This window comes from Drosophila novamexicana, unplaced genomic scaffold (genome assembly GCF_003285875.2).
Source record: "Drosophila novamexicana strain 15010-1031.04,08,12 unplaced genomic scaffold, DnovRS2.1 tig00000108-arrow-pilon, whole genome shotgun sequence".
Taxonomy (NCBI): domain Eukaryota; kingdom Metazoa; phylum Arthropoda; class Insecta; order Diptera; family Drosophilidae; genus Drosophila; species Drosophila novamexicana.
In genome coordinates, this window is record NW_020824772.1 from 5,549,280 (window position 1) to 5,565,839 (window position 16,560).

Here is a 16,560-nt window from a genome sequence, read left to right on the forward strand (position 1 = left end):
CGCTTTTCTCCAATGTAACTTTACACTAAGAAATAAATTGGATTTAACGATTCCTTACAGTAAATTTCATTAAAAGCCCTTTCCAAAGCATCCGATTTAAAACAAAAAAGTAGCTGGAGAAACGCTTTTTCTATAACCACCCCAACTCTCAAACTTCCCCCGAGCATTGTCTTATTTTTGTTATTAAATATAATTTAGCCAACACACCTTTACCATCATTTTTTTTATGAGGCAAGTAGATGCCACTGGCAAAATCGCTTGCACCACCCAAACACCCAACTACCCTAACCGCCAAGTCCAATTCCCTTCTTGATGATTTATGCCGCGCGGTCAAGTGTAAGTTCGCGTCGGTTCCTCGGGGCGGGAAATTGGGTTTAACAGCCGCAGCTGGTAGCTCGTTAAATTTGACCCCGCTTAGGCAACTCTGGCTGTTGTTGTTGTCTGACGTTTTATTAAATAATTTTTGCCTACGTTTTTTTTATGAACTGGCAACTGGCCTGTTATCACCAAGCGTCAGACAGGCGCCGTAACCGGTCAGGACTACGCTGTGTGCTGTGATTTGCCTTAATTAGTCGTGGCAGATCCGAGCAAGCCCATCAACCGGTTAATTTTGCCTGATAATTAGCCATTCGGCTCGGTTTAAGCGGTTTCATTGTATGCGAGCAGGCATAAAAGAAAACTCGTATAGAATTATGGGCATTTGAACTTATTTGAAATCACATACAATGGATGTTTGCAAATGCAAATGTTTTGCTATTCACGCACATTATATTACTCATTTACAAACATCAAATGCTGTAATTATTATGCATTAATTGATTTATATACGCATTCGAAATTTTCAGATTTATTTACCCAAATTTCGTTGCTTGTTAAAATGTGCACAACATAGCTTAAGTTTAATATAAAGTTTAGTTCAGATTCTCGAAAGCAGGCCTTCGGTATATATAAATACCATTTATTTAGCTAAACAAGTTTTTTATTTTATTATACTTTTGTCAATCTTCAAAAACGGATTGTCTACTTTTTCGGGCAACAAGCAAAGGTGTTATTAAAACACACATATTGAGGATGTAAATTATTGGCTGTTACAGTAATTTGGCACTCGGAACAGCATTTAAAATTAAATTTTCTGTTTGCTTGTAAATACTGGTAACACGTTGCCTTGAATGAATTCTAGGAAATAATTAAAACGTATAAATTGAGTGAATGCATTTAAGCATAATATGTCCTTTATGAGGAAACTACAATATTGCACAGAACACAAACAAGCGCTGGTCCTGCGAACAATACACACACACACGATCAGCATTTATCTTTCATCTGAACTGTCGGACGCCGTTGCGATTTTGTTGGCATGCTGTCGTTTGGTTTTCGGCAAAAATTTCATTTACCATGAAAGCAAAATGTCGTACTGCCTTTGTGGCATCAATGACACAGCTGCCGTGCCCCAAGGATAAGAATGAAGCTCTGTTCATGCATTTCTGGTCAAACGAAATGGGTGAATACTAGGAATTCATTTATAAAGCGCTACACTGGCCAAACTGACAAAGCTTTAAGTAGCAGCGGCTGACAAGCCTTCTAGGCGAGATGAACAATAAGTTTTTAAGTACAACAAATTAAAAACGCATATATATATTGGTTTCAGCGTTGTCTGCGAGATTACAAAAATGTTTCTTTTAAGGATCTGTACGAGTGTTTACAACCGCACATATATATTTACACACACACACACACACACACACACACACACACACACACACACACACACACACACACACACACACACACACACACACACACACACACACACACACACACACACAAACACACACAGCGCTAACGAGCTTCCATTATGCAAACAATAAGCGCCGTTTCCTTCAGATAAAAGCAAAACAGACAGGGCAACGACAATAAAAAAGAGGAAAAACTGCCAAAAATATTGTATGCATATACATTTAAACATATAGCGCATACGCCACGTTTCGCCACGCAGTGGCTTTCATTCAAAAATAGATTTATGTGTGGCATTTAAACGAAAGGACAAACAAAATCAAGAAATATGCTGCAGCATTTATCAAACATGACGCGTCCACAACAATGTTAACCCCTAGCCCCAGTCCGCCTTTAGCACAGGTTTGACATCATTATTCCTTAGCGACAACAACAACGAGAATATGCGGGCACTGCATTTTGGTATCATTAAAATGTGATCACTGCGCATTAAAGTTGTAGTCAAATGAGGATGTGTGTGTGTGTGTGTGTGTTTGAATGCGGATGAGGAACGTCACCCGTCACCATCTTGGCAAGCAACAATTTGATTTAGTAGCGCACATTATATTCAGTTCCCGCTGTCTATCTGGGTGAATATTCATATACATATACATATGCATATACATATATATGTATATATAAATATCTCTGTGCCTGTGTGTGTGAGTGTGCTTGCAATAATGTCAACAATGAAGCAACCCCACTCGACATGCTGTCATATCCTGTCTGTGGTGCTTGTGGTACGGGTGGTGTTTGGCGTTGGCGCTTGGGCTTGTGTGTCAGTTTAGCGGCAACATTTACATATAACATTTTGCCCCACTTGTTGACTTTTGGGCCACGGAGGTCGCGATTTGCATGATATTCGCATTTATACGCTTAATTTACTATTTCATAATAGGGCAACGAGTGTCCCGATTTGCGCTTTGCGCACGTAGCATCATTAGGATTATTTAGAGAGCTTAGTAGAACTCACCTTGACTCCAATGTGAACCGGTGTGAATTCAGTTTTATGTATTGAAGGTATCGGTATCGGTAATGGCATAGGTAGGGGGCAGGACATCATGGTCGCTACCTGTGAATAGATATGATAGCCAAGAGAATAACATGTTAGTTAATTGGTTGAGTAAATGGATTGTAAAATGATATAGGTGAGATCAATTGAGCGGAAGCTGGAAAGCATTACGTTGCATCGGAATTCGCGCGAAAAAGTTTTCTACTTTTTTTTAAGGCTTATAGACTTTAGAATAACTGTATATTCATTTTTGACTGATCTTACTTTTCAAAAAAGAGCATGGATCTTGCGATAAAAAAAAATCAATGTAAGCCTGGTAACAGTGATTGTTAAAATTTTGATGTTGACAGTAATGTACTCTAAAACACATGCTATCCTGTCACTTTTGACGTTTAATATCCTAAGGTTTTTATAATCGATTCTCATGATCAAAATAAATTGAAAATGATTTGAAATCTTATGGAAGACTGCGCAGTCCGATTTTCCCCCTCAGCACAGCACTTAACCCTATCGAAAGAATCTACTGTACGTTCAATTTATCAAATATCAAACCTATCGATTAAAAAGTAAGGCCTCAAAAGGTTTTAGAGCCGAACCAGTTCACACTCAATATTCACATTCAGTTTTCACATGAACCGAACCCTCAACCAAACTATTTTTTCTCAAGGGAAATTTAAGACCTGATTTGCACCATGAACCATTTAGTTTTGGTTTGCAGCCCTGATTGAAATGGCTATCAATAATTGTGCAGTAACTCCATTGTATCCATTGTAAATCCCCAATTAAATAACAATACAAGGTACCACAAATTATTGTCATTGCATTCTTAGTATAGACGTTAATATTTTTTGCAGCTAAACTCTGGATTAAAAGCAGAAACCCCTGAAATTTTATATATGCATTTATAAGGCGACTTTTACTATAGCCATTCCACCACATGGCATTTGCGTTGTTCGAGCCAAGCATCTGGCCAGGAAACTGTGCGCGGCAAACACGGCCATCAAACAGCTGACAGCTTTTAGCACGCTACCCCACATCAACTGTTTCCAGTCGCTGCTGCCCCTGTCTCTGGTTCAGGCTCTAGCCATCGCACACTTTCTCTTTCCCTTGTGACTGCCACAATGAATACGACTTGTCCAGCAGTTTGCCAATTTTGTTGGCATTGCAATTTTTCGCCTTTTCAATTTCACGCGTTTTAATAGCAGCAGCAACAACAGGAGCAGCGTCAGCGGCAGGTCCTGCCCGGCAGCATCCAGGCAGCACAAATCACAGCCGCATTCCCATTGCGTGCACATCCATTGCCTGCACTTTTGCCCAACGTTTTATTTGGCATCATCATCAACATTATCATCATCGTCGTCAGCGTCAGCGTCATCATCATTGTCATTTCCGCTTTTGCGTAACGACGTCAACGTTTTTGATGGCTTCATTTCGTTGCGCTGCGTTTCGTTTTCGGGGCAGCGTGCGGCAAGTAAATCATAACTGCAGCAGCCCTCCATCTTTCTCTCTTTTCCACCAATAAAAACTTTTCGACTTTGTCAGAATACGAGCAGCGCTTTTGAGACCAACTACAAAGTAAAAATGCAACGCGACGCAACGCAACGCGAATGTTGAAATTAAAATTGCATGACAAAGTGGCAAATGCTGTCAAAACTTTGCTTTACCAGTGGCAACAACAACGACGACCATCTGAACGGAGACTTTGCCGTGTGCCACAAAGGAGAAGACACGAAGGAGAAGCAGCCGTCGCATTGCATTCCAGCAATTACAACATTTCAATTTCCGGCCTTGATTTCGGTTTCAGTTTTCATTTCGATGCCTGTTCCTGTTCTTCAAGCTTTTTGTGAGTAATTATGGATTGGATTTTAAAAAACAAAATTTCTAATCACATTACCGCCAAGGTGGTCTTTGCTCTATTTTGACAGCGCAACAAAGAGGCCCTCATCAAAGAGTATCGATTACACGGCAACATCTCCTCACTTAGTCGCTCAACGCAATTGTTGGCTGGCTGACTGTCTGTCAGCTGGCTGTCAGTTTGTTTACGCAGACATATCAAACTGTGAGCGCAAATTGCTTTAAGTGCTACAAAAGTGTCGCATACACGCGCTGCGCGGCACAACTAATTAATAGAATTCTGCAACTTAAGCGACTAAAAGTGGCAGCAGTTTCATCGTCATCATGATTATCATCATGAACATCATCATCCTATCGAAAATTGTGAGTGGCAAAGTGCGGCCAGGCATGACCGCTTGCATTTTAATGACGACAACAAGCGGAAATTGATGTTGCTTGACTTTCCAACAATGTCGCTAGTGTGTGTGCGTACTTTTATGGTGACACGCGACACAGCAGCAGCAATGAGACCGTGCAACAACAACAACTGGCACACATGTGGCAACCATATGAATACATGGAGGAGTACGATTGCTGCAAGTACATTTGCAGTTCAACTGTTGAACAACAAGCAACGGCAATGACATTGATGCATGACCCGGACCGATCCAGATCCAGAGCCAGGTCGGGCGGGCCACCCACGCGTTAATTTGTCCAGCTTTTGTGGCTGCTACGTTTGGCATTTAAGCAGCGTAATAAATGCCAGTCAATGAGAGCGAGACGCGTGCAACGGACTCAGCTTGTGCAGCAATTTGCTTTGGGGCCTCTACCGGGCCCATCGCATCCCAAATGCGATCCATACCATGATTAATGTGCTGTTAACTTGCATGCATCATGCTGCATTCAGCATGCAACATGCGACATGCAGCATGCAGCATGCATATAGCCCAAAGCTAAGTAGCGGCCTGTCACGGTGTTGTCATTGCAACAAGTTCATGGCATTTGCCGTTGCATTTTCCGCTCGGCTGACTATGGGCACCGCACAGCTTTAGGCCAATGCCAACATTAACTACAACAACAGCAATAGCCCCCAACAACATTAACAACAGCTGTGGCAGCCGCGCACCAAATGAAGCGAACATTTTTGCACACGTAAATTGGCAATCGGGTGTGGGGAGAGACGTGCGTGAGCGGGGTGAAGGTGGTCTCAACGCTTCGCCACTGGCACTGATATTGTACACAATGCCGCACAGGTTAATGAACAGGTGGATTGCCTGGCCACAGGGCTTGGGCTGCAGCTACAGCTTACTCAGTTACTAAAGAGCGCTTAACTCAACTCAATAGTGAATGATGCTAATGAAAACTTTAAATTTTCTTGCCACCAAGTAAGTCTTTGAAAATATGACAAACATTGAATCTATTAATAGTTATAAAATAAGTTTGGTAACTATAAAAGCTGGAGACTTGAAATTAAGAAAGTAGCAAATCGAATGGAAAAACTAATTTATTTAGGTTTTGCTTTGGTATTTATACAGGTTTGGAAGGCATATTTATAGCCAGAACGTTTTAAAAAGATTGGACAATAAACATGAAAGTTATTCAACAACTCATTTCCGCACAGAGTGGGGATAAGGGAAGAAAGGCAGCAACAACATAATGTGATCACAAGGTAACACCCAGTCGACTACTATTTTTATCTTATTTTAGTCTAATCCAAACTAAATAAACATATATAAACCAGCTAATAACTGTAAATATCTAAACTAAGCTACCTTAAGCCGAAACTCTTGTTACTATGAACCCCCGATCCTCACGCCGATAAAAGTTGCTAGACTATAGTAACAGCATATCAGATAATAATAAAATAATTTTAAGGCAAAAAACAAAAAATTAAAAAAAATCCAGAGGTATTCAAATAAATATATAGTTTTTTAACTTGCGGAATTAACCTAAAACAATGTGGTCTTTGAGAGTTAAAGTCTACACAATCTATTACCGAACATATATTTATACTTAAAATCAAGCAGATCGTACCAAGGATATTTAAATATGAACGAAATAAGTGCAATAAAGATAACCTGCAAAATGCACATATATGTATTTAAGCTAAAAGCCACAGATTTACATAGTCAATACCATAAATCCAGCTCATGCACGGCACTGGCGAAAGGAACTCAGGGCTTCGACGCACAGCATCAATCGAAGCCCCAGGGCAAGGCGCATTAAAAAGCTAAAATCGTTGAGATTTGTGACACTTAGCAGCAGCAGCAGCATCAACAGTAACAGCAACAGTTGCAGCAGCACCAGCTACGGCAACAACGGACAAATGTAACTCTACAATTGTAAACTGAATTGTGCAGATTTGGCATGAGGAGTAAAGTGAAAGAAAGAAGTGAAAGTAAATAAGCGGATGAAGAGTAAAATAGAGTGAGAGAGTGAGCAGCGGCACTTTATGCAAAGAATGGCACCCATATTTCTCACAAATCCCCACAACCGTGCGCTCTAGCTTAATGCGCTGGGAAAACACGGCAAGAAGTTGCAGAGCACAACTTGTTGCCGGGTCGGTACAGTGAAAGGGAATTGTAAGGCGAACAAAATTGAAAAGCAAAATGCAGCATTTGCATAAATTCAGTGCACGGCGTTGGAGTTTGTGTTGATGCTGGTATTGGTATTGGTGTTGGTGTTGGTGTTGGTGTTTGTGTCGGTGCTGATGCTGATGCTGGCTATTGAACGGAAGCACCCAGATAATAATGATAAGAGGCAGGCGAAGAGCGAGCAAAATAATAGCATGCTTTTGTGCGCCATGCATTTGTGATGCCGACCGATATGTAGTCGGGCGTCGCCGTTGCCGCCTTGGCAAATGCCCGGCTTAGCGTGGCGCAGGCAACGCCTAAAACTATGCAGCAAACGCGCGCGCACAAGCAAATGTGTTGAAAATCCTATTCTGTTAAGGATTTACAAACCGCCAACGCAAGCGCCAAAGCAGCCAAGGCTTTTGTTGGCTCAGCGACTAAAGTGCTGCATGTGTGCGAGGATATGGGTGCATGCATTTGTGCGGTTTTGTGCCGCATCAAATTGCATTAGTGTGAAAAACTACAACAAGCAGAAAGAAGAACACAAAGACACGTCTCCGCCTGGGCCTTTGTTTGCTTTGCATTTTGATGCCTTCGTCGCCTATGCCTCTTTTGGCGCCACCCACACACGCCCAATTGCGAACCCAATTCGAGTCATGTAATGCTGCATGCCTGGCTTTGCCTAAGCCTGGCCAGGAATACTGCCTGACAGGCAGTGCTCTGGCTTCCAGACTTGATGGAGTAGAGTGCAGCAGGCAACATGACGTATGCGTGTTGCATATTGCAGATACCCCAAACAGCGGAGCAGCTATCATTTATCATTTACCAGCTCGGAACATACCAACTCACCTCCCCACACCACCATCTCTTTACTGACAGCTTGTGTTTGTGTCTAATTAAAAATGTCAACGCACAATGGTTTAGGTGACAATGCAATCAGGTTGCACAGTTCGCAGACTGGCTTATACCTGCAGGACCAACTACAGCCACAGCAACAGCAGCAACAGCATACATAATTCTGGCACTGCACTTGGCCACTGAATGGCAATAAACACGGGCATTCAACTAGCTAACCAACCAACCAATTGATAACTGAAGCAGCTGCGAGCTGACAACTCGTGTGCTGCGTTAATTAACTAGAAAGCTAGCTAACAAATGGCTGAATTACACCATACTGTAGCTCTATTTGTGCAGTTCCAGATGCAAAAAAAAAAAGAAAAGCAACAGCCCTCTCTTGAAATTTAGAAATCTCCGCAATGTTTACTTTTACTTCTTGCAACAAGCCAAATCCCATTGCGAGTGTCTGCCAGCACGAGTGCTCGCCGTCGACCATACAGGAGTTTTTATCTTTTTCCCTTTCTCTAGAAAACATTTTTCGCAAATTAAATGAAAACACCTGATGATATTTGAAATGCCTCTGCCTCTCACGAGATTTGTGCATATGTGAGTTCTGCTAGTGGATGGTATCTTTTTTACTTTTTTTCTTCGACTGTTGGCGCTGTTGTACTTTTGAGCAATTTCTTACAGCCAAAACAAATGTTTTACTTATGCACGGCGCCGGTAGGCGAACACAAAAACCAATAGAAAATGACTCAACAGATCGACGACTAAAATATACTCGGGAAGGTCATTCAATCCGCAATGTACTTAAATTTCGTAAGTGTTGGTAGCGACAAAGGTAAATACATTTTGATTGTCGTTTTAATAAAAAGTTTCATAATATTAAAATTGAACGTACGATTTTGTGTAAAAAAAAAAAGATTGCAACAAAGTATTATACTTTTGCCCCTTTTAAGAGCGGAATATGCATGCTATTTTTCAGAAATTTCGCAAACATGAGCAAGAGACAAAGAAACATCCATTTCACCGACGTAATAGTATATTTACTGGAAGATGAATCACTTGCTGATATATGTATCTAATAAGCAGTTATTCCAGTAACCATATGGACCACGTGTTTCAATATACGCGTAAAATACTCTATTGTTGTCTGGAGCTACGGGTATATAAACAAAACAAACCGTGCCGAAGGCAGCCAATTTAAAACGCTAAGCAAATGGACGCACGCTGCGAGCACATTTGCCTGTTGTTTGCTTTGCTGTTTTCTCGTTTTCCCGCACACATGTATTGGGAAATTAGTTTACAGAAAAGAACATTTCTATGAAATTAGTTTGCTGTTGCCACAAAATCACGTCTGGCGCATACTAAAGAGTCGCCCGCGGATTCGCAACGATGAAGATTCTGTGGAAGCAACAGCGCAGCAGTAAAAGTCACGGCTGGCCTTGAACTGAATTGAGCGCTGGAGTTGCGTCCAAGTTGCGACTGCGCAATTGAGCTGTCAAGTGAGAATCGCAAAATCCGGATCGGAATCGGAATCAAAAACAAAGACGGAGACAAAAGCACCAAAGGCACAAAAGAGCGTGCAGCTAAACTAAAGAAGTTGAATATCGTCAGACTCTTCTCATTCTTATTCTGATCAGGCTCTATATCAGCATCATCATCATCATCGTCATCATAATTGTTGTTGTCGTTCTTCATTTGGACTTTATTTGAAGGCATGGCAGGCAATGAAACGTAACGCCAAGCAATAATAAATGAGCTTCATTATGGTGTGAAATGCAATGCGAATAAGATCAAGTGACGTCTGTGTGTATAATATATATATATATATATATATACATATGTACGAATGACTTGGAATTGGGGTTGAAAGCATTAGCTCAGGTTTTCCATAAATGCACAATTCTTAAAATTTAATAACTGCCGCCATTTAAGGCAGCCTAAGCTTGCTCCAACCGGTTGTGCAATCGATAGTAAAAACATATATATATATACTAACTTTAACTTTATTTGTATCTGTATCTGTATTCGTAGTATTTTTATCTATACACGTATCGTAGATGTGAAGTAATTTAATTTCTATCTGTATCTATTTTTTTTGTATATACATATGTATTTTTGTCAATCAGTTTTTGTATCTGCATCTGTGACTGTATCTAAGCATGCTCCACTATGTGTATTTCCATCTGTAACTTAAATTTCTATCTGTAGTTGCATGTAACTGTATCTGAAGTAAATGTAATTGTATCTTTATCTTAAAAATCTCTGAATGTGTTAGCATCTGCATTTTTATTTGTCGGCATATGCAGTATCTATACTACTTGTATCTGCCCGTGTTGTATTTGTATTTACAAGCTTCATTTTTGTTTTAAGATCCATGGCAACAGTCCTTTTATGGAGCCCCGGCGACAAGCACAACAATCGCATAATAATAAATTTGTCAAATCTTGAAAGAAGTGCTGAGCAGCCCAAACATGGATTAAGTGTTGTACAGCCGTAGTTAAAGAGATACTGGCTTTAATTTTAACTACTTTTTAGTCATTTTTTCCATAACTTTTGGTCAGGCCGTGTTTTGCAAACGAGTGTTAATGACATTTGAATTACAGAAAGAGTCGTTGTCAGCTCGGTTCGGCAGACTCGTCTGTCTGTCAACGTTGAAAAATGTTTATGCATGAGAAATTGTTTGGCCAACGCCGCTGCAGCAGACACATAAATTCTCATTTAGCATCGTCAAATTAATGACTCAAAAAGTGCCACAGCGTTCTCGAAACCGAACTGTAGGCACGTTCACGAAACGCACGAAAAGTTTCCAACAGATGGGTTCAAGTTGAAAGTCAGTACAGAATTGCATAAAGATGATCTTGTATAGAGTTTGCCTTGTGCCTGTTGTCTCTTAAACAGCTGATCGCGACCATGTGGTTGCCCTGCCGATGAGCTCATCAAAGCAAATGGCAGACAGTTAAAGCAAGTGAAAAATCTTGTCAAACAACTTAACCGGCTGCCGGCCGGCATAGTTACAACGTGCTACAACTATCACTAGCTGCAGCAGCAGCAGCTGTAGTAGCAAAAAAAAAACAGCACGATAAAAAAAAAAACAGCAGCACAAGGCGCAACCACAACGTAACAACATTGAATGAAATTATATAATAAAAGCAACTACTACTCAATGCCTTGTTATATGAATAGACAATTGAAATGCATACTCTATCACATATATTTACAACTTTCTCATGCGACAACTGACAATAAAGGCCGGGTTTTATGTATTTGTATATACCAAATATTGCCAGTACCTCTAGTTCTTGAGTTTTGTTGCACAACTGTATGATACTCATATTTTTGGAGGCTTATAGCTTGACTAAGGGAAAAAATAGCTTTGGCCATTTAAAAACTAAAACTGCAGAGTATCTGTGTTTCGTTTTACACCACGTTGACTTTTCTCGGTTTCTTATAAAATGGCCCCAAGACCCACAACGAGCAAAATCGTAAAACATGTGAAGCGGCCGCAAACTTTTAATGCTGTGCCCGCCGAGAGGAAACCAAACTTCGGACACACTTGTTGCCGTTTTTATGGTATGTCCAAAAACGAAGAAAAAATAAATAAATAGAAGCAACAATTTTTACAAGCTGGCCATCATTTATAGTGTTCGCAATCTTTTATACGCAGTAAGGTTTCTTTTTCTAGTATATTTTTTTTTTGCTGGCATTTTTTTTTTTCGACGGTTAATTTTCAGCGCTTAGAAAACGCTTTGCTCAAGGAAACCAAACACTTGCCATAGCTGTCGGCCTTGCAGTTGGGAGCTTTCAGCAATTAATCACAACTAACCATGGCTCATTAGCTTTGCAGCTGGCAGCTGCGGCAAGTTGGCTCAGTCATGAACATAATAGTTGCTGCCTCAAGCCTGCTCGAAGGCAATTGTTTGGCCAGTCATCAGTTTATCGAAGAATTCTCCATGTTTGATGTCTGATTAGCGTTAAGCTATTAATAGTAGTTGCTGTATGGGCCAAGAGCTATGTGAGGTAAGTGAATTTGAAAGCCACATTAAACACGTAGCCAACAATGGGAACTGGTTACAAGTGACACTTTTGTCATAGTTTAATTATCAGATGCTTGGCTTCAGAGAGACAGAGAAAGAGAAAGAGAGAGAGAGAGAGAGAGAAAGAAGCAACCACAGCCAATAATTAGCAATGAAATCACGTGCAAATTGTTGGCCCAACGTTAGCAGCTGCCAATTTCAATTAAAGAAAAGCGCTCGGCTTCCCAGCGGACTGCCGGGGTGAACCTTTAAGTGGCCGTGACTAATTACGAATTAAATTGACAGAAAACGTGTCCAACGTGCGGGCAGCACAGTTGTAGCGGCGACAAAATTTTGAAGTTTTACATAATTTATGAGCGTTACTTTTTTATGCCATGTTCCCAGCTCATAAGTCAAATGCCCAGCTTCGCCTGTCAGCTTAGCAAAGCCTGGCCACGCCCACACCACATCCGCAAGGCTCAAGGCTGGCGAGCACTGACTAACTTGTCAGTCAGTCTGTCTGTCTGGCCAGCTGGCCAACTGGCCGGCTGGTTGGGTTGTGTGCAACAAGTTAAGCCGCTGGCTGACGTGTTGAATGGTCTACGCTTTAGCTGTTGCACTTGTGACGTGTATATAGCCAGAAAAGCCAACAGCTTAGCCCATGCATGGATATATAAATGGATATATAGATGCCGCTTGACAGGCTGCACACACACACAAATGTGATCAACGCACAAGCTGACCAATTAGTTGGCTGGCTTAGTGTTTAATATGGCGGTTGTCTTTTAAAGCTCAGTTAAGGGCGTCAGTTGTTGCAGACAGCTGCACAGAGAAACACGTACAACTGCCTGGCTTTTTAACTCGCAATCTAGTGTAGTTCATTAGCAGCTGGTGCAGCCAGAAAAGCCTTTTCGCGAAATTGCACAAATTTCATTATGAAATATGAAGCCATATTCTTTCCAAGCAGACATTCAGGTGCTATCATAGAAGAAGGCACGCAGAATGAACGCATATTACACCAGAAATGGCTGTTTGGTTAAAAGCTTCACATAAGAAAATGTATTTATTTAATTTTCTATTCCATCTCCCTTTAATTCTTAAGCCATGTCCGTCATTCCGTAGAGAAGAGCTATAGGCTTGAAATTTTATAAATATATTCATAAGAGCTAGATTTACCAAGTTTGTTTATTACAAGTTTGTATATTCACACGCAGTTACTATATTTTACATTCGGGATTCCTCCTCCAGGTTCTCCCAAAAACTGTAAAAGTATCATCTCTAAAGGTTTGTTAATTTTAAGCAACAACTGAGAGAAGTATGTATTCTGTTGTTTTTAGACGAACAGATTCAATTTGTCAGCAAGTTACACTTTCGAATATTTAAAATAAAATGCATAAAACTTTGGATATCATTTTAACTTTTTCATGATTAGCTCGCTTAGCGCGTACCAAAATAAAATCCACGAAAACAATCAAAAACTTTTAAATCCGATTTACTGCGCTCAATGCCATGGCCGATGGCGGCAAAACTTCATAATTAAGCACAAACGGTCATACACACGCACACACACGCGCACACACACATACATACAAGCCCACTTGGTTACACACATTAGCACGCAATCGGCTACTATTAACCTGGACAGTGAACTCGGACAATGCTGCGCTAAATGAAAAGCTAGCGCCCCTCGACAGGTTGGCAAACATGTTAGTGACAGGGAAATGCAAGCAATAGAGTGTTGGATAACGCGTGTTGGCTGGCTCACAACACACACACACACACATAGGTGAGGCATGGCGTCAGGAGTTGCAAAATCTCGTATATCCTTCTGGTTGCCTGACTGGCTGTCTGTACGCAGCGAGCGCCTGTGTAGTTTTAATTAATTAAATTTCACGCTCATAAAATGCGAAACAATGTGCAAAACCCAGACACACGCTTGCCCCCAAAGCTTTAAGCGGATCCAACTGAAACTACACTTGTTTAATTACTGAACCACGCCAGAAACTGCAACAGGCAACTGTTATAATGCAATGCAACAGAAATTGGCTCATGTGCAAGTTTGCAACAGTCGCAGCAGCAGCAGCTGCATCAGCGGTTGCAGCGATCGCTGACTCAGCTAAATGGCAATTGATATGGAGTCAAGAGTGCGAGAGAGCGAGTAACTGAGGCTTAGCATAATTGAAAGCGTCATAATATTATCCACTCGCAAGCGGCTTCATAGCAATTGATTCATTGTAATGTGGGCCAGTTGGACAACGGCCGACAACGAATTCTATGCACAGTGCATTTCTAGACTGCGCGCACACACAAACACACACACACACACTATAATGATGCACACGCGATTGCCCCATTGCCGCATATAGTCATCAAGCGTATCTTTAAGATACTTTTCATACTGCACAGTAGCTGTGCGGCGAATGCAATCATTAAGCTGCAATCATGAAAGCGTTACTTTTTGTTTAAGTTTTTATTGGCTGGCATTAATAGTGGACTTCCCTTTTTGCGCCGCATCCGCCACATGTGGCGGAATTGTTTAGATTTTGTTGTCGCCACTGATTTCGCGCATTTTTTTTTTTTTGGGTTTTTGCTGCGCAGCACGCACTCACATAGACAGTGTGTTAATGATCTGCTCTGCTGCGCCGCATAATAAACGGACGAGAAACTTCGAGCTGAATCAAAAGCAGTACAACAAAAACGTTGAGTCTGGACGTTGTACTGTTTTGCAAATCATTCACGCTTGTTCGTAATCGCTTTAAAATTAACTGCTAACCTAAGTGGTTAATGTCTGCTTAAAATTATTTAGTGATTGCAATAAAAATAAACAGATGTAAACCTTAATCAATTAGTTAGTTAGTTAGACACGATATACAAATTAGCAATACACCACTTTTTTGACTAGGAGTATCTAGATCTTAAATACACTAATAGGATTTACAAAATATCCAATAATAAAAAACACTGTTGGGCGCTGGGAATTATGCTAGAAATTATAAAGTGAACACGAAATTTTCTACAGAAATTACTAAATCTCAAAAGTAACTTTTGTGCATTATTTATTTTTTTGTTGTATATGAATTGTGAGAAAAGCTTTTCTGTCCCATTTAAATAAAAAACAACAAAAAGATAAGTCCGCCAAGAGCCATGTTTAAGCTGATAATGATGTTAAATTTTACCGTATTTATGTGAATAAACATAATTTCAATATTAATATGAAGTTTTGAGAGATTGTAATCCTCCAAATATTATATCCTTTCAATAGTTATCAAGAAGAGTAGAGAACAATAAATTTCAATAATTCTAAGAAAGTGTCTTTTTTACAATAACTACTTAGAGGCTATCAATTATCAACTTTTTCCCCTTTATAAATTGAATTCGTTCCTAAACAAACTATTCCTCAGTGTTTACAAATTCCCTTGCCTATTGTCAAATTTCGTCTGAAGACGAAACATTTAAATTACAAACGAAGCACACGATCTTGGCTGAATAAAAATAACAAACAATAAAAAAGAAAAATAGGAGAAGCAAAAATCATATATGTGTAAAAATTAACAACATTCGTTCAAGTTCCAAGGAATATCATCAAATGTTGATTTCATTCGCTGCAGCAATTTCCATTCTCATGCATAAATATTTAGCTAGTGTTCGCGTTTGACGTTCTCTCTTACCGCGACGCCGTCTGCTGATCTGATCTGATTTCTGGCTTTGAACCATTGGCGTTGGCAGTATTGTGGAGGATGAGGAGACTCCGCCTCCGCCCGTTGCCGTTGATGGTGTCTCATCGCCTGGCCAGCGGAGTGTCTGGCTGGCTTTTTATGAGTGGGTCGCTGTTTGTGCCTTGGCTGCCGCTTGTTTTGTTTATTTGTTCAAGTCTTTCGCAAAAGTCGTTCTGGCAACAGTCGCTTTTTTCGTCTGTTTATCTTGCTCAAATTGCTGAAGAATCGTAAAACTTAAATTCAAATATATGTGACGAGCGGGTTGCACAGACAATGATCGGATAAGCCGTGTGTTTCATGCGTTGCCATCAAAGCAAAAATTTGCAATTAGCAAGTTAGTAAAGTCACAGCCAATTAAGAAATAATTCGCTAGAGTTTTAAGAATTACGTAAGAATGTAAATGCCTCATTAGCAGCTTTGCTGATAACACAAGTGCCTCGGCCCACCGGTGGGTGATGCTGCAGACAAGAACACAAGATTCTGGCACGTATCCAGAAAGCACACCATTACTCAAATTATAAAAAAAACTAAAAAAAAAACAGCATCAAACTCTCTTAAGTAGCTTTACTCAGTGCATCAGCAGCAACCTGTTGGTGCCTGACTGCCTCATGCCACAAACGTGGCCGGGCAGGTCGTCACTTACAGCCCAGACATTATCATCATGCTCATCAGGAGCAGCAGCAGCAATGCGACGACTCTGACGATATATGGTTGAGGAAAATGCTACACATTTTGGCTGGCAAATCACGCAAATGAAATGCACAAAATGTGCGCCATTTATATCATGCAGCTAACAC

General features: G+C 40.5%; 1 protein-coding gene across 9 annotated transcripts in view; it reads right to left on the reverse strand.

Annotated features, from left to right (window-relative positions):
- LOC115771628 (polypyrimidine tract-binding protein 1) overlaps positions 1 to 16,560 on the reverse strand; it is a 159,793-nt gene that overhangs the window by 119,136 nt on the left and 24,097 nt on the right. For all 9 annotated transcript variants that reach the window (XM_030717419.1, XM_030717417.1, XM_030717416.1 and 6 more), the window contains one exon: positions 2,747 to 2,845. In XM_030717419.1, coding sequence (XP_030573279.1) covers positions 2,747 to 2,836 — 90 coding nt within the window. In that variant the 5' untranslated portion in view covers positions 2,837 to 2,845. The remainder of the gene's footprint in view (positions 1 to 2,746; positions 2,846 to 16,560) is intronic.